We start from the raw sequence: 27,997 nt of genomic DNA, 5'->3' as shown, positions 1-27,997 counted from the left end.
TATGTGTGGATTTGGATCTTTCCTACCATTGGATGTCTGTCGCTCACCAAAAACATGGCACAGTCGGAGGCTTTTCCTCGTGCTCAGCATCTTGGTTCACAGCTACCGTAGCTCATCGCTGTACTGCACCCCCACCTGTGCATGCACCCCCAACCACATCTACTGCAGTTTGTCTGAAAATGACCGGTTTTTCTCACTCCTGTCCTTCCGGGGCACTGGGAGCTCTGGGAACGCTACTGGGAGCACTAAAGACCATTTCCAGAACATCACTTCCATGTAAGTACCAGCATGGTCAAACGTTAAATGCTTCAGGGAGAGTTGGAGATCATGTGTATTCTTGGAATACATAATAATAACGTGTTATCGGTGGTAACCAATTTACTTTATTAATGAATTCATGACATTTCTTTGTGTCATTAATTCATGTGCACCAGACGGGTCTGATGTCATACACAAAAAATAAACATTTACCTCCTCTGGACATGTCCTAACCATCTCAGTCTGGCTGATAACTGACTTTATATCCAAGGCCTCTAATATGTAATAATACGTCCCTCTGATGGATTCCTTCCTGATCCGTAGGTTAAGCTAGACTATAGGGGTCTCAAACTCAATTTACCTGGGGGGCACTGGAGCTAGGGTCTGGGTCCAAAAAAGGTTTTCCCAAAAAAAAAAAAAAATAACGCATTTATTAAAAACAGAAAAATATACAAACTTTTTCAGTGCTTTGGTTCCGATTTTCTACAATAAAAGCTCTGATAAAACATTCCACTGTTCTCAAATATCTTAATTTTTTATTTTTCTACACAAAATAAGATGAAAAATAAATAAACAAATCGAGAATAAAGAAAATCAATCAATCAGTAATAAATAAATATAATAATAATAATAACTTAAGAAAGCACATATAGTTGGTGGGTAGACAAATGATTTTTTTCAGATGAAAATGAACAAAGCATTATTAGAGCCCTGTAGACATGACAAAACACGACTATAGTCACATTTATACTCTTTTTATTTACAACATATTGCGCAACTGCAGGGTCTTGAGACACATGCTAACTCGCAAACTAGAGAGCTAGCCACCTAAACGGTAGCCTTCAAGTTATTTCCTTTCAACTTAAATAGCCCAAAACTTACCACTTCCACACGGATAGGGAGGATAACTATTAACAGTTATTTAACCTTTAACATGAACATGAATCAAACGTAATCATTTTTTCTGGGTACATGATACCATACAGCATCCATATCAAACTTTAAACTTTCATATCAAGGCGGGGGCCTCAAACTAGTGTCCTGTGGGCCACATTTGGCCCGCGGGCCGCGTGTTTGAGACCCTTGAGCTAGCCTAAGGGCAGAAGTCAGCATCTGGTATTGTATGAGGAAGTCTGGAGTAACAGAGAAGTATGTCCAAGAGGTGCAGGACATGGATGAGGACTGGAAGACGGTGCTAAGATGTGCTGGAGGTGTGACAGAAGAGTTCAAGGTGGAGGTGGGACTGCATCAGGGATCAGGTCTGGGCCCCTTTTTGTTTGCTATGGTGATGGACAGGCTGACAGAGGATCTCCATGGACTATGACGTGTGATGTTTGATAGAAGAGTTTGAAAGGAAAGGTATACTAAACCGTGGTGAGACCAGCCATGTTGTTTGGTCTAGAGACAGGAAGCAGAACTGGAGGTAGCAGAGATGAGGATGCTGAGGTTCTCATTGGGAGTGACCAGGATGGATAGGATCAGGAAGGAGACATTACATGTTAAGATGGTTGGGACATGTCCAGAGTAGAGATAGTGAATATATTGGTAGAAGGATGCTGCCAGGTAGGTAGGAGGCGTAGAGGAAGACCAAAGAGGAGGTTTATGGATGTAGTGAAGGAGGACATGAGGGTAGTTGGGAGGATGGAGGTTTGCTGTGGGGACCCCTGGATGGGGGTACTAAATAAGGGCGGCATAAAAGTGAGTTTAGATGAGTTTGTTAAAAGGCGGGGTCCACCCTGGACTGGTGGCCAGCCAATCACAGGGCACATATAGACAAACAACCATTCACACTCACATTCATACCTATGGACAATTTGGAGCGGCCAATTAACCAATTAACCCAATTAATTAAAAAGCTATAGCTTGAAGCTAAACTTTCCAAATTCACTTAATGTGTCCATTTTAAAAAGTAAATATGAATTCTGAGAATGACATAATTATGACGTGCGTGTGCACTTTGTGCTTCTTTACAGACATATTGACAACTGGACTGGTGTACGGACGTTGAGAGACGTTGACATGGAGATCTTCACTGGCTTGCAGAGGCTGTATGTCATGAGGCATATCAATGTTTGTCTCATATTTTTTATTATTTTTTTAACAATACTTGTGTCTGTCTTTCTGTTAACACTCAAGAATCTTGACTATTAACATACTGTGGGGGGATATGACTTCAAATCAATATCACGATAAATTGGGCAGTTTTACCTGAATAACAATAAATGCACAACAAATCCCAGGGTACTATATATATATTATATATATATATATATATACGTATATACCATCGGAAAAGAAGTGCAGTACTATTTGTTGATTTATTGATCAACTAGCACACATTACTTTCAGTGAAATGATTGGCTGGCGACCAGTCCAGGGTGGACCCCGCCTCTCACTCGAAGACAGCTGGGATAGGCTCCAGCACCCCCCCTGGTAGAAGATGAATAAATAATGCACATATTGGGAACGCAGCTATTCCACCTAAAAACCTCCATTTACATACATAATTTGCTTTGGGTGGTTACGACACTTTATAAGTGTATACGAGCCGTACACAGCTGTCTTGTGAAATGCACCGTGTACATTACAAAACAAGTTTAAAGGGGACCTATTGTGCTTTTTTCCACTCTTCTGACCTATAAATGTAGTTGGAATGTTGTATTCTCCTGTTAAACCATGCCAAAGGTTCAGGTCATGAGGTTTGTGCATTTGGAGATGAGCCCTGAAAGAAGTTTGGGATGGGGATGGCTCATTTGGTGTCAAAGGGCGTTGTAAAATTGTGGGTTTGTGATCTCACACGCCCCAGCTCTCCTTCCCCCGATTTCCTCCATTCACAATGTTATGTAACTGTCACAAGCGGCCAAGGCCAGTTACCAGGATCCCAAGATGCAGAGGCGGGTGAAGATATGGAAATGTCACTCAAAAAGGCGTGGCAAAAAACTGTACAAAACAAAAAGGTACTGCTGAGAACCAAGCAGGCGACGATATGCAAACCACTGTAGCTCCACCTCCACCTCCAACTGGAGAGCTCCCAACACCGGTCTTTTCCGTCTCAGCTGGGACGAACACCCTGGAGAGGGCATCAGGCTTTAGGTTTGTTTTGACAGGAGTTCCAATATAAGCCAAGTTCTTCTGGTCTGTTAACACGATGAATGGCAGGGCCAAGAACGATGGCCGGCAGCTCACGATTACCCTCTGCGGTGGTGAGGCGGTGCGAGAAGAAAGCACATGGGTGGACCCTCTAGTCGACGGGGGATCCCACTCCCACTACTCCCACTCCTGTATTAGAATCCAAAGAAATACATCTGGAATAGGTGCCGATTCTGGAAGATCTACAAAGCTAGGGCGACACATTAGCATAATGGGTCCCCTTTAAGATTGCATATGACAACGTATTGAGAGCGGTGCAGTCATGCACAGAACACCTGGGTCCAAATCTCCCTTGGGCGTCTCTGTGTGGAGTTTGCATGTTCTCCCCGTGCATGCGTGGGTTTTCTCCGGGTACTCCGGTTTCCTCCCACATTCCAAAAACATGCTAGGTTAATTGGCCACTCCAAATTGTCCATAGGTATGAATGTGAGTGTGAATGGTTGTTTGTCTATATGTGCCCTGGGATTTGGCTGGCCACCAGTCCAGGGTGGACCCCGCCTCTTGCCCGAAAACACCTGGAATAGGCTCCAGCATGCCCCCACAACCCTAGTGAGGGTAAATGGTCTAGAAAATGGATGGATGTATATACTGTAGAATCATAGCCGTACTGACACATTGCTTGATAACGGCTCTTACGGCACTTACTATTATGCGGGTGTTCCTAATGTTGTGACCAGTCAATGCAGGTTACTGTTACCACTTCCTGTAATCTGCCAATTGAAAATTTACAAAATTCTTGTATTGTACGTACGTAGCACGGCTGTTTTATGACGACTTCATGTAATAAGGCAAAAATACATTTCAAGGAAAAAAGCGGTCATGTACCCCTTGTGGTACCTAAGGTGTACCTAATAAGTGACGCATGCAACACAAGAATGTGCGGCACTGTCTTGTCAAATGCACTGCTTACGTTGCAAAACCAATTTACCAAGTAACTTTACGTACAAACCGAAAAAGCGGAAAACCTAATAAAGTGGAAGCAATGGAAGATGTTTTCAACTAGCCAATTACACAATTACATGCTGGAAACATGAAGTCTTTGGTCAAGTTTTGGTGTACGTCGGAAGTTAAAGTCCATAAACGTCCCCAAACTACCCCCCTAAATGAAAGGAGCGCAGTGTGGGAGTGTTAAAAAAAAACCTTGGCATACAATTTGGCATCCAAGTAAAACACATGACCAGTGCTGCGAAGGAGAAAGGGTTCCCAATGCGGCCACAGCCAATTACGGCTCGTAGACCCTTACAGTCGCACAGCCACGCTAGCTGGTATCCGCCAACATATGTAACGCATTTTTCTTGATTGCAGAACTATTACAAGGAGCAGCCTTCAGACTATACAACCACATGCTTTCTTCAACAACCCACAACTGAGCTACATGTAAGTGTTCAAACTCTGGAATTCTTATTTCTAGTTCATGCATCAAATAAAACTGGACCCCAGGGACAGACTGGCCATTGGGGTATTGGGACTTTTCCCATTGGGCAGATCGGTAACAGGCCAATTGGCAACCGTTTATTTATTTATGATTGACTGATTGATTGCAGCTCCTCGCCACATGTTCCGGGGTGTGAACTGGACAGATCCGATCTTCAGTTCACATAATCACATGACTTTTTGGGTTTCAATTGATGAATAATAGAAGAATTTCATTTTGTATATGAGGTTTGTGTCATTTTTTGATCTGTTATTTTCTTCATTTTTTCCCCCCAGATTGTGTGACAACCATTTGCACTAATTTATAAGAGTGCCCATAGAGGCGGCAAGGAACAACATTTAGGATCAGCTAAATAATCAAGAACATTGCTTTACTAACACAGGTGCAGCCAATACTCTGATATTGATTACATTAAATCTTTGTCGTTTTGGATTTGGATTTCAGAGTGATTTATTTTGCAATCAATTTTATAAATGCCTCTGACATTCCCCTTTATCCAGAAACCTGTCCAAGAATCCCATGTTGACTACTTTGTCCTGGAAGGTGTTTGAAAGTCTACCGCTCATGGAAATGTAAGTTGACATTTTCCACAGATTACAATAGTAAGTAGGCCGATGTCTCAAAATTACTGGTGAGTCAGTGTGTCATGAATCTGACACCCTCGGGTAAACAAAGTCGGAAATTGGCTTGCCAAGCACAGGAAGTAAAAGGTATATTTGATTAGATCAGGGGTGCTCATTAAGTCGATCGCGAGCTACCGGTCGATCGCGGAGGTGGTACTGGTCGATCGCTGGTCAATCGCGGCGTGACATTAAAAAAATATCATCCCAGCATCAATGCCGTCACTTGATTGATATACAGGGCAGCCATTCAGATGACAACTGAATGTTGCCCTTCGGGCGACCAATCAAATCAAACAACGTCTCTAAGTGCAGCAGAACTTACGATGTCAGCCTATCATCCATCCCCGTTACTTGATTGACATACAGGACAACCAGTCAGATGACAACTGAATTTTGACCTTTAGGTCACCGCTCATGCGTAAACAACGATGCAAAGTGCTAAGCTAGTCTGCGAATTGCGAGATTTTAAGCCCTCGCTAAAGTTTATGGTCACTAAAATGAGTGAAGGAGCTGGACCAAGTAAAAAGGCAAAAATCGGACCAAGTAAAAAGGCAAAAAACATATCACTTCCATACGGATATAGAATATTATACGGATATTATGATACGGATATTATCCATGACTGATAAACATTTGGAAGTGTGCTTGAGGCTGGCTATCAGCAGCTACTGTCCGGACTATGCATCCCTGGCTGGTTCAATTCAGTGCAAGTCATCAAAGTAAACTCAGGTAATTACAAAAAATGTTAATAGTTAATTATGTGTGTTTTGCAATATTGGCTCATTTGGTTATGTAAGGTACATCAACATACATTGTACGTACAAATAATCCTCAATACATTTGAAAATAAATAGATGTTTTGCATGTTTGTAGTGGGTAGATCATTTTGACTCGGTCATTTTAAAAGTAGCTCGCATGCTGAAAAAGTGTGAGCACCCCTGGATTAGATGAACCAAATACTCAAAAAAAAAAAAAAAAGAGCCACAGACACGGCAAAAGGATCTTTAGGATGAACAGTATGCACCGAAGGACTATAGTCTCAGACTTTCACTTTTATACCAAGTGTGGTCTCCCATTTGCTATGGCTTGATTACATCATGTGATGTCATATGTGATGTCAATTTTCTTTTCCCTTGTAGACATTTGGAAGATCTAACCTTTGACTGCGGCTGTGAGATCCGCTGGCTGCAACTGTGGCAACAAAGGGGGGCTACGGGGCTAAGTAGCCAACACTTGTATTGTGCTTCTGGTTCCCAGAAGATACTGCTACAAGAAATGAGCATCAGCAAATGTGGTAAGTTTTCAGCTTAAAATGGAACTCTGAAACGTGTCGATTCTCCGTCATCCGGGTCATGGCAGTCTGCCAGGTTTGAATCCAGGCAGTTGGACTTGTTGTCGGGTCTGCAAAGCGGCGCAGATGGAGGAAGGAGAAGAAGCAGAAACGAGGTTGTAGAGCCGGCTTATGGCTTATGGCTACAACCGCACAAACCACCCCTCCCAAGCTTGGTCTCTAGACCTAGAACTACAGCTCGTTGGAAACCGCTACGAAACCTGGCTCACTTCAAAGATCCCCAACGCTAGTGTATAGCTAGCCAGACGCTACCGACATCGATTGCGGACTTAGAGATGCCGGCCTTACTTTCTGCCAAGAGAGATCACAGTGGTGATCATCACAGCCCGTTTACATCCCCCCAGACGCTAATGCTAACATGGCGCTCTCTCTCCTGCTAAACGCCATCAATTCACAACAACGGGCCCACCCCGAGGGAGTACACACCATTGCCAGGGACTTCAATAGGACCAATCTTAGGATTGTACTCCTGAAGTTCTACCAGTATGTTAAACGCCCAACAAGAGGGGAAAGGACTCTTCTAGATCAAGTGTACTCCAACATCAAACACGGATACAGAGCAATGCCCCTCCCCCTCACTGTCTGTCAACAATCAGGGCCTGGAAATATTCACAGAGACAGTTCTGGATCATCAAGTTCTGCATGGGAACCGTTTCAGTGACAAGAACCACGCGGGTTTTTCCAAACCAGAAACCTTGGATGACCAACCAGGTCCGCTCACTCCTCAAGGCCTGCGATTCTACTTTACAGCTCAGCCCGAGCTGACCTGAGGAAAGGAATCCAAAAAGCCTAAGGGGACTACAAGGAGAAAATGGAGTCCCACCTCGCTAGCAACCGACCACAGAAAGTATGGCAGGGCATCAAGAACATCGAGCAGATGTTAATGTGACGGCAGACCAGTGTGAGTCCTTGGCAGAGGAGATGAACTGCTTCTTCGCCCGCTTTACAACACCCATCTGATCTAACCCTGCCCAGCGCCCCCCCCCCCCCCCCCACTCATCCTTGAGGAGCAGGAAGTGAGACGTGTTCTGAAGGGAGTGAATCCCAGGAGAGCTCCTGGCCCTGACGGAGTACCTGGAAAGGTGCTCAGAACTTGCTCTCACCAGCTGTCCCACATCTTCTGCAAGATCTTTAATCTTTCATTGGCCCAAACGATCATTCCGACATGCCGAAAATCAGCCACAATAATTCCAATCACCAAAAAATCACCACCAAGCAGCCTCAACCATTACCGCCCTGTTGCCCTCACAAATAGATCTACAGAGGACGCCATCGCTCCGCATGTTGTGCTGAGTCACCTGGAACAGCAGCAGGCCGACGCCACATTGCTCTTCGTTGGCTACAGTTAGGTCTTCAACACCATCATCCTGGACCGGACTTTCTGAACACAAAACCGGACACACTCGGCCTCCCCCCTCTCATATGAGGCTGAATGATGGACTTGTTGACCAACAGGCCACAGAAAGTGAGGTTTGGCCCCCACCTCTCCTCTAAGCATTGGCTCACCACAGGGCTGTGTCCCGAGCCCCCTGCTGTACTGTCTCTACACCTACAGTCCATCCCACAGGAACAATAGGATCGTCAAATTCGTGGACAACACCGCCGTGGTCGGGCTGATCTCAAATGGAGATGAGACGGCCTACAGAGAGAAGACTTCTACTCTACTCAGAGACTCACGACCTGGTGCTCTAAAAAAAATGGACTCTGAATACCAGCAGGACCAAAGAGATCATCGTGGACATCAATGGCGAGGATGTGGAGAGGGTCCATGACTTCAGATTCTTGGGAGCCCAGATCTCCGGTGATTTGACCTGGACTCGAACCACCTCAGCCATCATCAAAAAGGCTCAGCAGCGGTGACACTTCCTTAGAGTCCTCAGGAAAAACAACATGGTCGAGAAACTGCTTCTGGCCTTCTACCGTTCCTCCATGGAGAGCCTGCTGACGTTGCTGCCTGACCATCTGGTACGGGAGTTGCACCGCTGCCGACAGAGACGGGCTATGTAGGACAGTCAAAGCAGCACAGAAGATAATGGGCTGCCCTCTCCCCTCCCTGGCAGACCTCCACATGAATGCTCCAACCAGACGAAGACGACCTCGTGGAGACGGACTTCTGGACCCTGCAGATCTTTCAGGCATTGGAGGAGGAATGCGCTAAGTTGACTCCGGAGGAGTAAGAGGATATAGTCTGGGTGCCAGACCCAAACAGGATATAGTTTGGGTGCACTCATCCCCCATGGCGTGGGTGTATCCAGCTGGCCTGCTTCTCCTGCTTTTGCTCCATTGTCACTTCCTGTCCTGGCTGCTCCAGCATGCCAGCGTTTCCCTCTGTAACAAGCTGAAAATATGGACACCTCCCACTGGTGCGCCACCACGCCCAGTCCATCAGATTACCAAATTGTCTGCGCACAGTGGTGCCGTGGATGAAATAATCACTGCGTGTGGTGCGCCACTCTCTGCCTCACGGCGCCTCCCTGCGCCACGAAAATAGAGTCCAAATGTTTAATCTAACAAATTTTATTTGTGTTCTGCCTGGAAATGTGGAAAACATTTTATGGTATCTTCCCGTTCCCTTTTTTCCAGACCTTCCAGAGATTGCCATAAGCCACAGCGTCCTCACAGTTAAAGAGGGTGACAATATAACAGCAACATGTATCGGCTCCGGATCCCCCTTACCTGAGGTGGACTGGCCCATGAATGCTTTACACACCTTTGAGCTACAGGAGGTAGGTCCAAATATGCCTCCTTTACATTTGGATACTGTATATGTTGATATGAGGGTGGTTTGCTTACTGCTCGTTTGCTAGCAAACTACCACCTGGCACCCCGTTTTCATGAGAGCACATGGGAGTAATATGAATACCATTACAGTTTTCCAGGAAGTTAAATACTACAGTAAACCTCGGATATATCGGATTCAATTGTTCCCACTGGTTTTGTCCGATATAAGCGAAATCCGTTATATGCGTATACCGGAAAATGTCCGTTTTACGCATATATCGGATTTATATCCGGTATATGCGTAAATCGGATTTTATCCGTTATTAAAAGGCACTTCCTTGACTATGTTTACAATGTACCTGGCAACGCTGCAAACACTGCAAATGACGTCGTATAGTGTCCTGTCACGATTCGGCGAATCGGAGCGCCACGATGCGGCCATCCGATATATGCGAGGGAAATTTCATGGAAATGCATTGGAACGGGACTGGAGATTTTGTCCGAAATAGGCGAAATCCGTTATAAAAAATCCGATATATGCAATGAATTTTTATTGGAAATGCATTACAGAAAAAATGGTTCTTTTTTGGAGCGAATTTCCGATATATCCGAGGTTTACTGTATTTCAAACATCACGATGCTGTTACCATTACCAAAATATGTCTCATTATTTTGCACTGCTATCTAACAGCCATTATCCATTCACCAGTTTGGTCATAAAACTCAAAGAGTCAAATTTTTGGGCTGTTTTGCTTTTGTTTTTGAGTTATTAACAATGAAGTTTTGGCCTATTACATAACCAGCCCCCCCAACAAAAAGTCCTAGTGCTCGGTTAGTGTTGTTTTGTACAATTAAAATGAACATTTGTGCTTTTACTTTTGCCAGAATTTTTTTGTTTACACAATTCCAAGCATGTTCGGGGGGCTGGTTATGTAATAAGCCAAAACTTTAAAACGTTATTATCGTTAAATCGTAACTCCCTACAGGACAGAGTCTACAACAACAGCACTGCTCAGTCTATTAGCATCACTTTGGTAAATGTAAGCCGAGATCACAACGGCGCTCTTCTGACCTGCGCAGCCACCAGCGTTGTAGGAATGGCCAACGCTTCCGTTCAGCTGAATGTTCATTGTAAGAACACACACACACACATGCATGTGCATATGTTAATTAAGCTAAAGCTAGCACCAAGTCTAAAAATATACAGATAAAAATAGTCAAAATTGCCATGTTTCAGATCAAATTGTGAATGGTGATGAATTAAAAAATGAATTGACAGCTCTCGTTACGACAATAATTTGTTGCTTCTTTCTTTTTCAGTTTGTCCTTCTATAGTAAAGCTGAAGGAGCCAGAGCGTCGCCATGACACGTGCATAGAATTCACTGTTAGAGGATCACCTCAGCCGACATTAAGATGGTTCTACAACAACAAGGTTCCCTTCTTCATCTTTCAGTGGAATAACTTCAATAACTTCTGTGATGAACACGTTGACTGGTGGTTTTGTTTGAGGATTTTCATCTGCTCCCGTCTCTTCACTCTGGATTTTATTACGTAGTGTTTTGTTCCTCCTTCTACGTGTGCCCTGTCCAGCTCAGCCTCGTTTGGCCCATTTGGGTCTGTATTTAGTTTTCTGGTTACGCTTTGTAATGGTAATGGTAATGGTTTTATTTCATTTGAACATGCATCAGATTCCAATTGAGTGCATCCCATAATCAGTTCCCAGTTCCACATGTCCAAAAGGAGTAGGAAGAAGCAAAGCTTATTAAATCCTACCCCTCCATCTGGTACTTTTACAATCACTAACTGTTACATTTGTTCACTTCCTGCTTTCCTAATATAGTTTAAGGTTTTTTTTTTAATTTAAGGGCGGCACGGTGGTCTAGGGGTTGGCGCACAGACCTCACAGCTAGGAGACCCACCCTCGGGCACCAGTTGTCCCCAACAGACCCTCACAATATGTTTGGGCCTGCCAGGTATTGGACTGGCATCCTCCCCCACCAGGTGGTGATCGGTTGACAGCTCCGCCCCTCTCCACCCGAGTGCCCATTAAATATGGCCGCAAGTCCGATGACACGACCACAAAGTCAATCATCGGACTGCGGCCCAGGGTGTCCTGGTGCACTATATGGGGACTAGATGTGGCATATGCTTGAACATTGGGTTTGTTATGGAGAAACCGTGATGGGCACAGAAGTCCAACAACATAACAGCGCCAGGTTCAGATCAGCGGGGCCGTTCCTCCCAATCACGCCTCTCCAGGTCGCACTGTTGCTGCCAACGTGAGCACTGAAGACCCCCCAGGACCCCCACAAGGGACTCCAAATAGGGTGGGTATTCTGAACTGCTCACAGGACCCGTACCCCCCACCCAAAGGCGGAGGGAAACTGCCCTCTCGTTCACCGGGTTAAACTCCAACGTACAGGCCATGAGCCGGGGCACAACAAGAATTGCCACCCCTGCCTGGCAATGCCAGTCCCTGAGAAGGCTTAGGGTTAGCTAGCTCCTAGGATCATTGGGACACGCAAACTCCTAGCCAGAAGTCCATGATTGAAAACCAGACATACAATGCAAGGTATGAACAGTCCGGGGCAGTCTCACCACATACGACAAGGCTTGGCCATGGTTTGAGTTCGAGCAATTCCGCTTCCGATTCCTCATTTCAGTTCCTGTTCCTAAAGATTCTTGAATCCGATTCTTTTCAAACCATTAAACATGAACAATAGTATTTAGAAGACAATTTGAGAAAACAATGGCACATATTCTGGGAGAATCCGAATGCCGGAAGTGGTTCCCATCAATGCTCGATGCCCAACCACACATGACACTGACCCACAACCAAACAGAAACCACCAAAATAAACACAGAGACTAACAAGACAACAAGGCAGAGCACAGGTAGACAGGAAGTTGACAGGATTTGATGAGAGGAAACACAAAGAGCAAGGCAGATTCCCACTCTGACAATGAAAAGAAGCAAGTGTGACTTAATAATACTCAACATTTCAAAAGAAAACCAAAGTCTGAATATAATATCACCAGTTCGGTACGGGACTGTGATACGAACATTACTTAGTACTTGACAGATAGGGAGGGGTACGGCAGTACTTTGGCTACACATGTTTGTTTTGTACTTCTCAATAAGGTGATCACCAATATACGAAGTTGGATACTACTTGCAGTAGCAGCGGAAATCTGCAGGGATTCTAGCGTTGACTTGTGTTATGACACCCCGCCACTCATCATTTACTGTCTTTATCATGCAGGAAATTTCCCACACTGATTATGTGCGTCCTGATATGGATATTTACCAGGACTACATAGAAGGATGTCTTACATTCAAAAACCCAACTCATCACAACAACGGCAACTACACACTGCAGGCCACAAACTACCTGGGTCAGGTCACCGGTACTGTGTATGGCCACTTCCTTGACAAGCCCTTTGAGGGTAAGTAGGTCCGGGTTGCATGATGCACAGTAATACAGTCATTGGCTTGGATAGTTTGGAAAGTGAAAAGTGGTGGGAAGCAGCACAGCATGCTCAGTTTCATAAACCTGACCAACCCTGGCAGAGAACCCTGTCCCATTGCTGTAAAATGGCGGTATTGTAATGGAAAAAAATGATTAGAAATGATTAGAATCCCAGTCATTTATCAAAATACGTCCCTCTTGGAACCGACCATTTTTTATGATTTTGACAGATGTTTGAAGGTGCCCAGAATATTGTGTTCTCGGGCTATATGGACATAGTATATACCAGGGGTCGGCAACCTTTACTATGAAAAGAGCCATTTCACCCACTTGCCCACTAAAGAAAAATAGCCTGGAGCCGCAAAACGTTGTATGTTTAAAACAACATTGGAGGGGAAAAAAAAGACGAGTTGGAGTACTCTTGCTAGTACTGGAGATAAACTTTTGTTTTTAAATGAGCTCTAATTTATTTTTTAGAATCGTCAAATAACTCATTAATAATAATTAATAACTCAAATAACTCAAAGTATTACTCATTTCCCTTCATGTTAACCTGTCAGAGAGAACTGGATAGCATCCTGTCTGCTCATTCAGTCACCAGTCAGAACTCAGTCAGGATGCATTCATGGTCTCACACAAAGTTGGATTTTTGTAAACTCATAACAAAGACGTGCATTTTCACCACACGGGTGCTAAAAAATATTCAAGCATTGCAAAGGGAGCCGCAACAAAGAGGCTGGAGAGCCACATGCGGCTCTGGAGCCGCGGGTTGCTGACCCCTGGTATATACCAAAACACAAGTTAAACTCTCATCTTTCATCAGAAAATACTTTGTTTCTACTACAGCTTTATGTCAGCATATATTAAATATAAAAATATATAAATAAAATTAAATATAAAATATAAAAAATTTAATACAGCATAACTTTCACTTTGACTGAAGTAAAATATTTTTTCTTATTTATTTTTCATTTGATTGTCCTGAATCAACAATCCAGCGTTAATCCCGGGTGTGACACATTTTTTTTTTTTCACAAAGGATTGATCCTACCAGTCCTGCAGTACCTTGCAGTGGTCACGCCGTCATGTTCCATTGTCGATTCGACGCCATATTTCTTCATTCTTCAACCCAGTCTTGTTGGCCTGTCACAAAAAAACATGAAACATGCATAAATACATGTAAACTACTGGGTAGTGTAATAAAGAACACGTCACATCTCTCACTTACTAATTGGTGCTGGTTCCAAACAAACATATTAACAGTACACAGTCCCACTTTTAACACACGGTATTGTTACACGTCGCTTTGTGTTACAGGCGTCACACCGAGTAACTTGGTGCCAGTGTTGGTTTTTTAATTGTGTTTTGTTACCGCACTTTACCGACCTCTTGGGTATGACAAAAACAAGACATGTTGTGGTTCTCACTTCAGAAAAGGAAGTGACAATCAAGGAACGCCTTCCTTAAAGTGCTACTCCGCTCACTGTCTGTATCACTTACTAGCCAGCACTTTGGATGTGCTCCCGCCCACCCGAGTTCTCTGATTGGCTGAAGACGCAATCTTACTGAACCTAAGCCAATCCGCATTATTTATCTGCATTAAACACCCGCCCACTTAAGTTCGCTGATTGGCTGATGACGCAATTTTAGGAAACTTAGCCAAATCCTCATTACTTATCTGCTCTAAACACCCGCCCACTCAAGTTCGCTGATTGGCTGATGACGCAATTTTACGAAACTTAGCCAATCCTCATTGCTTATCTGCTCTAAACACCCGCCCACTCAAGTTCGCTGATTGGCTGATGACGCAATTTTACGAAACTTAGCCAATCCTCATTGCTTATCTGCTCTAAACACCCGCCCACTCAAGTTCGCTGATTGGCTGATGACGCAATTTTAGGAAACTTAGCCAAATCCTCATTACTTATCTGCTCTAAACACCCGCTCACTCAAGTTCGCTGATTGGCTGATGACGCAATTTTACGAAACTTAGCCAATCCTCATTGCTTATCTGCTCTAAACACCCGCCCACTCAAGTTCGCTGATTGGCTGAAAACGCAATCTTACTAAACCTTAGCCAATCCTCATTGCTTATCTGCTCTAAACACCCGCCCACTCAAGTTCGCTGATTGGCTGATGACGCAATTTTACGAAATTTAGCCAATCCTCATTGCTTATCTGCTCTAAACACCCGCCCACTCAAGTTCGCTGATTGGCTGATGACGCAATTTTACGAAACTTAGCCAATCCTCATTGCTTATCTGCTCTAAACACCCGCCCACTCAAGTTCGCTGATTGGCTGATGACGCAATTTTACGAAACTTAGCCAATCCTCATTGCTTATCTGCTCTAAACACCCGCCCACTCAAGTTCGCTGATTGGCTGATGACGCAATTTTACGAAACTTAGCCAAATCCTCATTGCTTATCTGCTCTAAACACCCGCCCACTCAAGTTCGCTGATTGGCTGAAAACGCAATCTTACTAAACCTCAGCCAATCCTCATTGCTTACCTGCTCTAAACACCCGCCCACCCAAGTTCGCTGATTGGCTGAAAACGCAATCTTACTAAACCTTAGCCAATCCTCATTGCTTACCTGCTCTAAACACCCGCCCACCCAAGTTCGCTGATTGGCTGAAAACGCAATTTTACGACACCTTAGCCAATCCTCATTGCTTATGTGCTCTAAAACGTTAACGCCGTTATGCTGACAATAAAAGTAATTTGTTAGATTACCCGTTAGTAACGCCATTTATTTAAATGCCATAATTCCCATATGAAGAGACACTGTATATTGTTTGGGTCACGTTGATTTATGGCTTACTTTATCCTTCAAGAATCTAATTTCTCTCTTTTCTTATTTCTTTCCCAGTTGGAGAAACAGATTATGATTATGGTAAGTTCCACATCCCAGGTATGGGGTTTTTTTGTGTTAAATTCCTTCTCTGTCTCCCCAATGTATGTTTTATTTAAAGACATGCAGGGTATTTCATATATGATGTTACATTTTTGTTCTGGCTATATTTTATCCTTTGTCTTTATCTGCTTGTATTTTCACCCAAGTGACCCCAACTGTAGAAACTCAGGACCCACATGGTGATACCTTCTGGGTGAGTGCTTTTTCAGTTTCAAATCAATCATTCATTTTAGACCGCTTTTCCTCACGAGGGTCGTGAGGGGTGCTGGAGCCTATCCCAGCTGTTTTGCTGGGAAACGGCAACCCCCCCTCGATGACATATTTCTCTAAAGCAAGACATTTTTTGTGGCGTCTTTGGGTTTTTTTGGAGGAGGGGGGGGGGGGGGGGGTATTTTGGGACTTAAGAGTGAAAGCACTTATTGTTGTGCATTAGATGATGACATCATGTGGCGACTTCCAGGACAGCCAATAGCTACTTTTCTTACTGAAAGGTTGGCGACAGTGATTGCTAAGCCCACAGTCCATATGTCGTCCATATTTTTATGGATGTTGACATGTGACAGCATGACAACATTAATAAATTCATGTTTATTCATTAAAAAAAAAAGACCTTCATTTGGAATTGGCAATGTGAAGGTTTTTGAGGGGTATAATATTTACTATATTCTGGTTAGTGCCAAAATATTATATTTTATATATATATATTTTTGTTAATATTCTGCATTTCCATGACAGCATTGATTTGGTGGGGGCTTTGTTTGTTAGTCATGGCTTTTCATTTCCTCCTCCCATTTCCAGGTTTCCATAGCAGTCGGCCTTGCAGGGTTTGTTGGCGTGATGTTGACGGTTGTCTTCCTCCTGATCAATAAGTATCATTCCAAGTCAGCCATCAAAGGTACGACCGCACACGAGTAATTTATTCCTAATAAGCATTCAGGTCAAATACTGTACGCTGGTCATCAGCTGGTTTAAATTCGAAGACTATCGCTGACCCCCCCCCCAGAAAACCCCAAAAATAACAATGTTGTTCAAACAGTAATGAGTTGTTCATGAGGTGAAAAATTATGGGCATGCCTGAGTGGTGCGGTGTGATCCAAACTAGTGAGTCTGGCGCACCGCCGTGCACCCACGCCTCCGTCCCTCCCAGCACCGCAAGTGGCAAAGACGGAGGAGAGAAGGTGTGAGAGGGTTTGCTGTCAAATGAGCAGGGCCCACTGGACTGCACATCAGAGGCCACCATGTATGCTAGTGGCTTTTAGCCATTTAGTCATTGGTCTGTATCTTATCATATCTTCAGGGCTGCACGGTGGTCGAGTGGTTAGCGTGCAGACCTCACAGCGAGGAGACATGAGTTCAGTCCCACCCTCGGGCATCTCTGTGTGGAGTTTGCATGTTCTCCCCGTGCATGCGTGGGTTTTCTCCAGGTACTCCGGTTTCCTCCCACATTCCAAAAACATGCTAGGTTAATTGGCCACTCCAAATTGTCCAATGTGAGTGTGAATGGTTGTTTGAGTTGGGATGAAGGTCATGTCAGTGATGCAAGCAGGACATCCTACCAAGCTCCTTTTCCTTGAGTCTTTTTTGTAGTACTAAACGTACTGCGATCTTGTTTGGTATTTCTCGATTATATGGTGTGTCTTACTTTTTTTTCCAGGTCCAGTGGCAGCGATGAGTGGTGAGGAAGACTCCACCGGCCCACGGCGCCATGTGAGCCCGTGTAGACTGGATGGTGGACTGGATGCTTTGATCATTGGAATGAACAGGATCCCTGTTATAGAGAACCCACAGTACTTCAGACATGGACACAAATGGAATAAAGCCACCACATGTAAGTAGAAACTAAATAAAAGCCTTAAATAACTGTTAATAGTTATCCTCCCTATCCGTGTGGAAGTGGTAAGTTTTTGGCTATTTAAGTTGAAAGGAAATAACTTGAAGGCTACCGTTTAGGTCGCTAGCTCTCTAGTTTGCGAGTTAGCATGTGTCTCAAGACCCTGCAGTTGCGCAATATGTTGTAAATAAAAAGAGTATAAATGTGACTATAGTCGTGTTTTGTCATGTCTACAGGGCTCTAATAATGCTTTGTTCATTTTAATATGAAAAAAATCATTTGTCTACCCACCAACTATATGTGCTTTCTTAACTTTTTATTATTATTATTATATTTATTTATTACTGATTGATTTTCTTTATTCTTGATTTGTTTATTTATTTATTTTTCATCTTATTTTGTGTAAAAAAAAATAAAAAGTAAGATATTTGAGAACAGTGGAATGTTTTATCAGAGCTTTTATTGTAGAAAATCGAAACCAAAGCAAAGTTTATTCATTTTTCTGTTTTTAATAAAAGCGTTTTTTTTTTTTTGGAAAACCTGATGCGGTCCAGTGGCCCCCAAGTAAATTGAATTTGAGACCCCTGATGTACAGTAAGTGTTAAATAAACACAATTAATACAGAGCTAGACGATGAGATGACCCATTCACCTGCCTACAAATAAATGGTAAAATTACATTTTGATTCATAATTTAATTTATACAAATTTATATAATTATATTATATAATTTTTTATATTTTTTATATTTTTTATATTATATAATATTTTATATAATATTTTATATAATTATATAATTATTATTTTATAATATATATTTTATAATTATATAATGATAATATAATAATTATATAATATAATTGTATATGATTGCAGGTATCAATTAGCCCAGTTAACAGCAGATTGAACCATGAACCATTTCCCATTTTACAAAAAAAGACAAAATATAAATCAATTAAATGAAAAAAAAATACGTACTATACACAACCTTGGCTCACGTCTTTTACCTCTGTTGTTTTGCAGCCAAGAGGTAGATTCCAGCCATAAATGAACACTGCGTATGCTAATTAGCTAGCCAGTAGCTAACATCATGGTCCTGGTTGTCGTGTCAAGTTTGCCCCGCTCTCTTCAGCCTTGGGGGGCTCTCTCTCATTATGGATGCACACTGAGGGTTACTGAGTTGGGCTCATTCCACTAGGATTCAACTGTTACATTTGTTCACTTCCTGCTTTCCTAATATAGTTCAAGATCTTTGTTTTTTTTTAATATATTTTTTTATTATTTTTTTATGTTTAAAAAAACATTTAAATTTTATAAAATTGTTTTAAAAAAAATTTTGAGATCATATTTCTCCTCTCTTGTAGAGAAGTATTGGATGACATTGCTTATTTTTAGCCTTATGCATTATTTGAGCTGTTTGAAGATGAACTATATCAGCAAGTTGAAGTATTAGTGATTTTAGAAATAAGGAGTTAGTATGTTCTCTGTAGGCGCCATTATGAATTATCCTTACTGGCCTTTTTTGCAGTACATTTAGCCAGTGAAGATACTTTTATAGTTATTGGCCCATATTTCCGCACAATAAGTGAGCTAAAAATGAGAAATGTATCAGTTAAAAAGACTGAATTTTTACATTCTCTTTCAGATGTTCACCATATCAAAAGGCGGGACATTATTTTGAAGAGGGAGCTTGGAGAGGGAGCGTTTGGCAAGGTCTTCTTAGCTCAATGTTCCAATCTAAGTCCCACGAAGGACAAAATGCTTGTCGCTGCAAAGGTAAGATTACCGGACATTTTGGATGATTGTGACAGATTTTTCAAGGCACACAGAATATTGTGTTCTTGGGCTACATAGACTTGGTATACACCAAAAGAACCATTACGTTCCCATCCCAGCTTGTTGGTTGTTTCCTTTTGCTACCAAATGAAATAAAACCATTGGAATTTCTGATATTGTCTTGCGAGTATTTGGCAGCCGTAGTTAATAGAAAATAAATTCAGATTTTTGGTTGGCCATGGTTGCATTAACACGGAACACTTGAATGGACACTTGAGCGTACAATGCAAGGTTTTTTCTTCCTGTCTAGACTCTGAAAGATCCCACGCCATCAGCCAGGAAAGATCTCCAGCGTGAAGCTGAACTGCTGACCAATCTCCAACATGAGCACATTGTCAAGTTTTATGGGGTATGCATTGAAGGAGATGCACTCATCATGGTCTTTGAGTACATGAAGCACGGAGATCTCAATAAATTTCTCAGGTGAGCATCCCGACATTGATAAAATAGCTTGGCAAAAATAGTGCAAGTTAAAGGCGACCTATTATGCTTTTCCCACTTTTATGGCCTACAAACGTAGTTAGAATGTAGTATTCTGGTGTTCAACCATGCCAAAGATTCCGATAATGAGGTTTCCTCATTTGGAAGTGAGCCCTGAAAGAAGTTTGGGATGGCTCTAAACCAGGGGTGGGCAAACTACGGCCCGGGGGCCACATCCGGCCCGCCAAGTGTTTGAATACGGCCCGCCCAATCTTTCCAAAGTATTGAATTTAAAGTCAACATACAAGCTGGCATCATGGCCTGAGCCAACCTTTTGATGGTTGTATCAATTTCGTTGTTTGACATGGTCTGTTGTTTACAAAGTGCTCCTGAAAAAAGAGACACAAGCACATAATAATAATTAAAATTAAAATAGTAATTATTATATTATTATTAGAACTATTATGATCATTATATTTATTATATTAATGCTAATTATTATATTAATTATATATAATAAAATTGTTATATTTGCATATTTTACATAATAATAATATAATAATTATTATTTTAATTTTATTGTAATTATTATAATATTTTATTATTTTTAAAATATTTAAATATAAATATAAAATAATAAATAATAATAGCAGATTGCATGACAATTTTACAGATACAATAATACCCCCCCCCGCCCCCCCCCCCCCGGAAATTTTGTTATATCAATGCGGCCCGCGAGTCAAAAAGTTTGCCCACCCCTGCTCTAAACGCTCTGTTTCAAAAGGTGTGGTAAAACTGCCCCTTTGTGACATCACAGAGGGGCGTCACAGCTCTGCTTCCTCCGCCATCCCCCAATCGCTGTTCCGCTGCTAGCGACGCCTCGCAAGGGAACGCCGCATTTGTTTCCAATTCCTAAAGACGCCACCGTCAGGCACAAGTGGTTGGAGTTCCTGATTCCCTACCGGCAAAAGAAATACATTTTAATCTGTCAACGGCATTTCCCACTGGACTGTTTAGTGAACATGGGCCACCATGGAGCTGGACTAGCCCACAAACGCCTTTCCAACGTTACTTGGTGGTGTGGAAGAGTCAGAAGAGCCAGCAGTAAGTCATTGAAGTAGTTTATCAGGGTCCTAACTGTCTTTATTTTGGGCTTGTCTGTGTAGCATTGTAGCATAGAGGAAGCAGGGTTGCTAATAGCCTTTTCCCACCACAATTAGTGGCTCGACCCGCTAAACGCTAAAATGCTAAAGCTACCTACTATTGAGAGACGTCTTGAAGTAACTTCTTTTCTTGAGAAACTGTACAGTCTCTACTTCCGGATCGGATACAAAGTTGGCGGCACAAACCGGAAGTGTTTCTATGCACTCAGCAGCGTGACCAACCACAGCAGAGTGGGCGTGCCTGGAGGCGGGCCGTGGGTGGAATACATTAAAGCTGAACATTTTCACAGGAACCAGGAAATCCAAAGAAATACAGCGGAATAGGTGCAGATTCCGGAAGAACTAGAACGCTTTCCGTGCTGGTTATTGTGTGTAGCTGCTCTATAGGAGTCCACAACTCAATCCAAAAAGCCGAAAAATGAGCATAATAGGTCCCCTTTAAGTACAGCCTCTTCTTGAATAATTCAGTCCCAGAAGCCTGGATTCTACTCATGTGTCGAGGCGCCATCGTATGCTAGGCTGACTCGCTCCTTGCACTGTGGAAACAAGAACCACAAAGGGTGCGATCTGTTTGCCCACGCATGCTCCAAAACCCGCATGTACCATAATCTCCTTGGCAGTCTGGGGTGTGATGCAGAACAAAAGTATTTGTATCTTTAGTTATGGTTTCCATGGTTGGTCCATCTAGATCCATCTTAGATGTTTTAGTTTCGGAATAGATCTCTTCCAACAATTTCCAAACTCCAATTTTCCTCAGAGCTCACGGGCCAGATGCCTTGATCCTGGTGGACGGACAGCCACTGAAGACTAACGGCGAGTTGGGTTTGTCCCAGAAGCTTCACATAGCCGGTCAAATCGCAGCAGGAGTCATCTACCTGGCATCGCAACACTTTGTGCATCGGGATTTGGCAACCAGAAACTGTCTGGTGGGGAATGGTCTCCAGGTGAAAATAGGAGACTTTGGCATGTCAAGAGACATTTACAGCACCGATTATTATCGGGTAAGTTCATACTTTTATCTTTCATGCTAAAGTTGAGGTTCCACGCTAAAGGCATTTGTTCATAGGGGACCTTTCTGCACCCCGGGTGAAATATGTACAGTGGTGGATATGCAATACTCAAATGCAAGAGTAAATGCTAAATGTGTCGTATCAGCGACACACATCCAACATCCATCCATTTTCTATACCGATTATCCTCACTAGGCATGCTGGAGCCTATCCCAGATGTCTTCGGGCGAGAGGCGGCATATACACACTGGACTGGCACACTACCAACATCCATCCATCCATCCATTTTCTATATGACTTATCCTCACTAGGGTCGCGAGGGTGCTGGAGCCTATCCCAGCTGTCTTTGGGCGAGAGGCGGGGTACAACCTGGACTGGCACACTACCAACATTCATTCATTTTCTATACGACTTATCCTCACTAGGGTCGCGGGGGTGCTGGAGCCTATCCCAGCTGTCTTTGGGCGAGACGCGGCGTACACCCTGGACTGGCACACTACCAACATTCATTCATTTTCTATACGACTTATCCTCACTAGGGTCGCGAGGGTGCTGGAGCCTATCCCAGCTGTCTTTGAGCAAGAGGCAGAGTACACCCTGGACTGGCACACTACCAACACTCATTCATTTTCTATACGACTTATCCTCACTAGGGTCGCGAGGGTGCTGGAGCCTATCCCAGCTGTCTTTGGGCGAGAGGCGGGGTACACCCTGGACTGGCACACTACCAACATTCATTCATTCATTTTCTACCGCTTATCCTCACTAGGGTTGCGGGGGTGCTGGAGCCTATCCCAGCTGTCTTCGGGCGAGACGCAGCGTACACCCTGGACTGGCACACTACCAACATTCATTCATTTTCTATACGACTTATCCTCACTAGGGTCGCGAGGGTGCTGGAGCCTATCCCAGCTGTCTTCGGGCGAGAGGCGGAGTACACCCTGGACTGGCACACTACCAACATTCATTCATTTTCTACCGCTTATCCTCACGAGGGTTGCGGGGGGTGCTGGAGCCTATCCCAGTTGTCTTTGGGCGAGAGGCAGGATACACCCTGGACTGGCACACTACCAACATTCATTCATTTTCTACCGCTTATCCTCACGAAGGTTGTGGGGGTGCTGGAGCCTATCCCAGCTGTCTTTGGGCGAGACGCGGCGTACACCCTGGACTGGCACACTACCAACATTCATTCATTTTCTATACGACTTATCCTCACTAGGGTCGCGGGGGTGCTGGAGCCTATCCCAGCTGTCTTCGAGCAAGAGGCAGAGTACACCCTGGACTGGCACACTACCAACATTCATTCATTAATTCATTCATTTTCTACCGCTTATCCTCACGAAGGTCGTGGGGGTGCTGGAGCCTATCCCAGCTGTCTTTGGGCAAGACGCAGCGTACACCCTGGACTGGCACACTACCAACATTCATTCATTAATTCATTCATTTTCTACCGCTTATCCTCACGAAGGTCGTGGGGGTGCTGGAGTCTATCCCAGCTGTCTTCAGGCGAGAGGCGGAGTACACCCCGGAAACTTGGTGTGATTCCAAGCTCACCTGTGATGATAAAAAATGTCTTGTATAAAAAGTCATATCACGAAATACACTCGTCTCAAATTGTTATTTCAAATCTCTTGGTAACAATCTGGCTAACGTATCTAATGACATGTCAGCCTCTGCACACGTTGCTTCCAAATCTTCAATAAACTGTAATGCCTTGCTTGTGATTAAGGAAGATGTAGTCACCCATGCAATTCCAACTGCGTATGGAAGATCACAGTGAGACGGCAAACTGCGCCTTTATTTTGAAGGCTGGTAGCGAATGTGTCGTTGGGTTGGATAAACACTGCATGTCGTCATCGGGCGGTGAAGATATACGTACTCTTTGAGCATGAGTTGTGCATGCAACCACGCTAGCATGCTAAACCAGGGGTCAGCAACCCGCGGCTCCAGAGCCGCATGTGGCTCTCCAGCCTCTTTGTTGCGGCTCCCTTTGCAATGCTTGAATATTTTTTAGCACCCGTGTGGTGAAAATGCACGTCTTTGTTATGAGTTTACAAAAATCCAACTTTGTGTGAGACCATGAATGCATCCTGACTGAGTTCTGACTGGTGACTGAATGAGCAGACAGGATGCTATCCAGTTCTCTCTGACAGGTTAACATGAAGGGAAATGAGTAATACTTTGAGTTATTTGAGTTATTAATTATTATTAATGAGTTATTTGACGATTCTAAAAAATAAATTAGAGCTCATTTAAAAACAAAAGTTTATCTCCAGTACTAGCAAGAGTACTCCAACTCGTCTTTTTTTTTCCCCTCCAATGTTGTTTTAAACATACAACGTTTTGCGGCTCCAGGCTATTTTTCTTTAGTGGGCAAGTGGGTGAAATGGCTCTTTTCATAGTAAAGGTTGCCGACCCCTGTGCTAAACTAAGCCAACCATGCTAGCTTCCATTCACTGTCAAATTCACTGTGTTTATCGCCAATTCAACCTGTTTAATTTTAGTGTTTATTATGATTTTGTGCCATGTTTAAGCGGCATATCTATGTGGTAACGTACGTCGGGATGTAACCGCTGCTTTAATGCTAGTAATGTTAATGTAACATTCAGGCTTGACCACTGGAACAACAGGCTTTTATTGCATTTTTTTTATTTTTTCTAGCTCTGTTTACTAACTGATTTCATTGCAGAACGTGCAGACCAGGAGGGGTGGCTAACATGGGACAGAATTGTAGATCCAGATTTTCATCATCAACGAGTAAGATTTCCAAACATCCCAATTTGTGTTTGTGCTCAGGTGGGCGGTCACACAATGCTGCCTATTCGCTGGATGCCCCCGGAGAGTATCATGTACAGGAAGTTCACCACCGAGAGTGATGTGTGGAGCTACGGAGTTATTCTGTGGGAAATATTCACTCACGGCAAACAGCCGTGGTTCCAGCTGGCCAATAACGAGGTATACGTTGACTTACGTACTACGTATATCAGGGGTCTCAAACTCAATTTACTTGGGGGCCACTGGAGCTCAGGTCTGGGTGAGACTGGGCCGCATCAGGTTTTAAAAAAAAAATGCATTTATTAAAAACAGAAAATTAAAAAAAACTTCGCTTTGGTTCCAATTTTCTACAATAAAAGCTCTGATAAAACATTCCACTGTTCTCAAATATCTTACTTTTTATTTTTCTACCCAAAATAAGATGAAAAATAAATAAACAAATCAAGAATAAAGAAAATCAATCAGTAATAAATAAATAAATATAATAATAATAATAATAATAAAACGGCAAATAATAAAAACTTAAGAAACCACATGGTTAGACAAATGATTTTTTTCATATTAAAATGAACAAAGCATTATTAGAGCCCTGTAGACATGACAAAACACGACTATAGTCACATTTATACTCTTTTTATTTACAACATATTGCGCAACTGCAGGGTCTTGAGACACATGCTAACTCGCAAACTAGAGCGCTAGCGACCTAAACGGTAGCCTTCAAGTTATTTCCTTTCAACTTAAATAGCCAAAAACCTACCACTTCCACACGGATAGCGAGGATAACTATTAACAGTTATTTAACCTTTAACATGAACATGAATCAAACGTAATCTTTTTTTCTGGGTACATGATACCATACAGCATCCATATCAAACTTGCGCGGGCCGCACTAACATTAAACTTTCATATCAAGGCGGGGGCCTCAAACTAGTGTCCTGCGGGCCACGTGTTTGAGACCCCTGACGTACATAGTACCTGTATATATACGTATCTGTATATATATATAAACACATACCAAAGACCTAGTTATACATCTTTATAAACCCGTACACCCGACCCCAATAACATATTTAAACATCTTTCAAATTTTTTTGCACGAGAGGCAAAAAGAGGGGATGATGCAACGCTGCACGCATGGATTTCACTACAGAGCAATTTTAAGCCATTAAAACGGCCAATGGCAGAAGTGCTTTTGACAAGAACTCGGCAGGGATCATGTGGACGGAAAAATCACACACGACGAGGCCATGCATTGTAGGCTAATTTTACTTCCAAATGTGAAAACTGTAAATCTGGGGTCTCAAACACGCGGCCCATGGGCCAAATGTGGCTCGCAGGACACTCGTTTGAGGCCCCCGCCTTGATATGAAAGTTTAATGTTAGTGCGACCCGCACAAGTTTGATATGGATGCTGTATGGTATCATGTACCCAGAAAAAATGATTACGTTTGATTCATGTTCATGTTAAAGGTTAAATAACTGTTAATAGTTATCCTCCCTATCCGTGTGGAAGTGGTAAGTTTTTGGCTATTTAAGTTGAAAGGAAATAACTTGAAGGCTACCGTTTAGGTCGCTAGCTCTCTAGTTTGCGAGTTAGCATGTGTCTCAAGACCCTGCAGTTGCGCAATATGTTGTAAATAAAAAGAGTATAAATGTGACTATAGTCGTGTTTTGTCATGTCTACAGGGCTCTAATAATGCTTTGTTCATTTTCATCTGAAAAAAATCATTTGTCTACCCACCAACTATATGTGCTTTCTTACGTTTTTATTATTTGCTGTTTTATTATTATTATATTTATTTATTTATTACTGATTGATTTTCTTTATTCTTGATTTGTTTATTTATTTTTCATCTTATTTTGTGTAGAAAAATAAGAGAACATCAGTTTTATTTGAGAAAACATCATTTTATCAGAGCTTTTCTTGTGGAAAATTGGAACCAAAGCGAAGTTTTTAAAAAAATTTTGTTTTTAATAAATGCGTTTTTTTTTTGTTTTTTTTTGGAAAACCTGATGCGGCCCAGTCTCACCCAGACCCGAGCTCCAGTGGCCCCCAAGTAAATTGAGTTTGAGACCCCTGCTGTAAATAGTTCATACTAGTGTTATATTTGTAAATAAATTATTACTAAAGTTAGTTTAACAAACGTTTTGCGGGGAAAATTTTCAAAATTCAAATTCCCCCGCAAAAAATCCCAAAACAAATAATTCCATAAAAATTAGTTTTCCAATTATACTTTTAAGGGCACAAAACAATTCACAATGGGATAAATTAACATAAACAAAAAATAAACTAACATTCCTTTTGCCTTCATTGAAGATGTGATTGTCGCCAAAGACACAACCTGGCATCGAGATCAACACAGATTCATTATTGGTTTTTGTTATGTAGGTACAGTATAGGTACCGTATGTAAGTTATTTACGTACATCAGCCGCAAATTGTGATGACCGGGGCAAATACTAGAGACCATTCGCAAGATGATACTAAAAATATAATAGAAATTTATACCAATTTTTGCAGAGCCACAAAGACCAACAATCACATAAATATTGCTGAGGGCCTAACTAGACCAGCTATTCTAGTTCTATAAACCAAAGTATACACCAGAGTGTATTAAGAAGCTTTTGTGGTTATGGTGTCGAAATATTGTGTCTTCTTCTTTCCAGGTGGTGGAATGTATAACTCAGGGTCGGGTTCTGGAGCATCCCAACCTCTGTCCCAAAGAAGTCTATGACGTTATGCTTGGTTGCTGGCAGAGAGAACCACAACAGCGTCTCAACATGAAGGAAATTCAGAAGATTCTATTATCGCTGATGAAAGCCACACCCCTCTATCTGGACATCCATGCTTAGAACCAGAACCACCAAGAGGAATGTGATGATGTCTGGAGGATGTGTCGCCTACTGTGGACTGTTTCAACAGAAACATTTGAAAATAAACTTGCTTATTTTCATGATGTCATTCACAGAAGGGGCTCCACGGTGGTCTAGTGGTTAGCGCGCAGACCTCACAGGTAGGACACCAGGGTTCAA

The 27,997-nt window shown here is 42.7% G+C and overlaps 1 protein-coding gene across 1 annotated transcript; it reads left to right on the top strand.

The window, feature by feature from the left end:
• The first annotated feature begins 1 nt into the window (after position 1).
• Positions 2-27,997, top strand: LOC131138377 (NT-3 growth factor receptor-like). Its single transcript, XM_058087234.1, has 18 exons — positions 2-276; positions 2,232-2,306; positions 4,714-4,785; positions 5,344-5,415; positions 6,606-6,760; positions 9,401-9,543; positions 10,525-10,669; positions 10,859-10,971; positions 12,802-12,985; positions 15,881-15,904; positions 16,072-16,118; positions 16,724-16,820; positions 17,580-17,753; positions 19,401-19,531; positions 19,842-20,014; positions 21,932-22,175; positions 24,984-25,142; positions 27,632-27,997. The coding sequence occupies exons 1-18, from the start codon at positions 2-4 to the stop codon at positions 27,815-27,817; spliced, it is 2,469 nt and encodes an 822-aa protein (XP_057943217.1). The 3' UTR covers positions 27,818-27,997.

This window comes from Doryrhamphus excisus, chromosome 11 (genome assembly GCF_030265055.1).
Source record: "Doryrhamphus excisus isolate RoL2022-K1 chromosome 11, RoL_Dexc_1.0, whole genome shotgun sequence".
NCBI lineage: Eukaryota > Metazoa > Chordata > Actinopteri > Syngnathiformes > Syngnathidae > Doryrhamphus > Doryrhamphus excisus.
The sequence above is the reverse complement of the archived record's forward strand: the minus strand, read 5'-3'. Positions and strand labels throughout refer to the sequence as shown.

Coding starts and splice junctions, on each gene's coding strand:
- LOC131138377 (XM_058087234.1), top strand. CDS start 2: ATGTGTGGATTTGGATCTTTCCTACCATTGGATGTCTGTCGCTCACCA. Junction 16,119..16,723: donor CACATGGTGATACCTTCTGG/GTGAGTGCTTTT, acceptor TCCCATTTCCAG/GTTTCCATAGCAGTCGGCCT. Junction 16,821..17,579: donor TTCCAAGTCAGCCATCAAAG/GTACGACCGCAC, acceptor TTTTTTTTCCAG/GTCCAGTGGCAGCGATGAGT.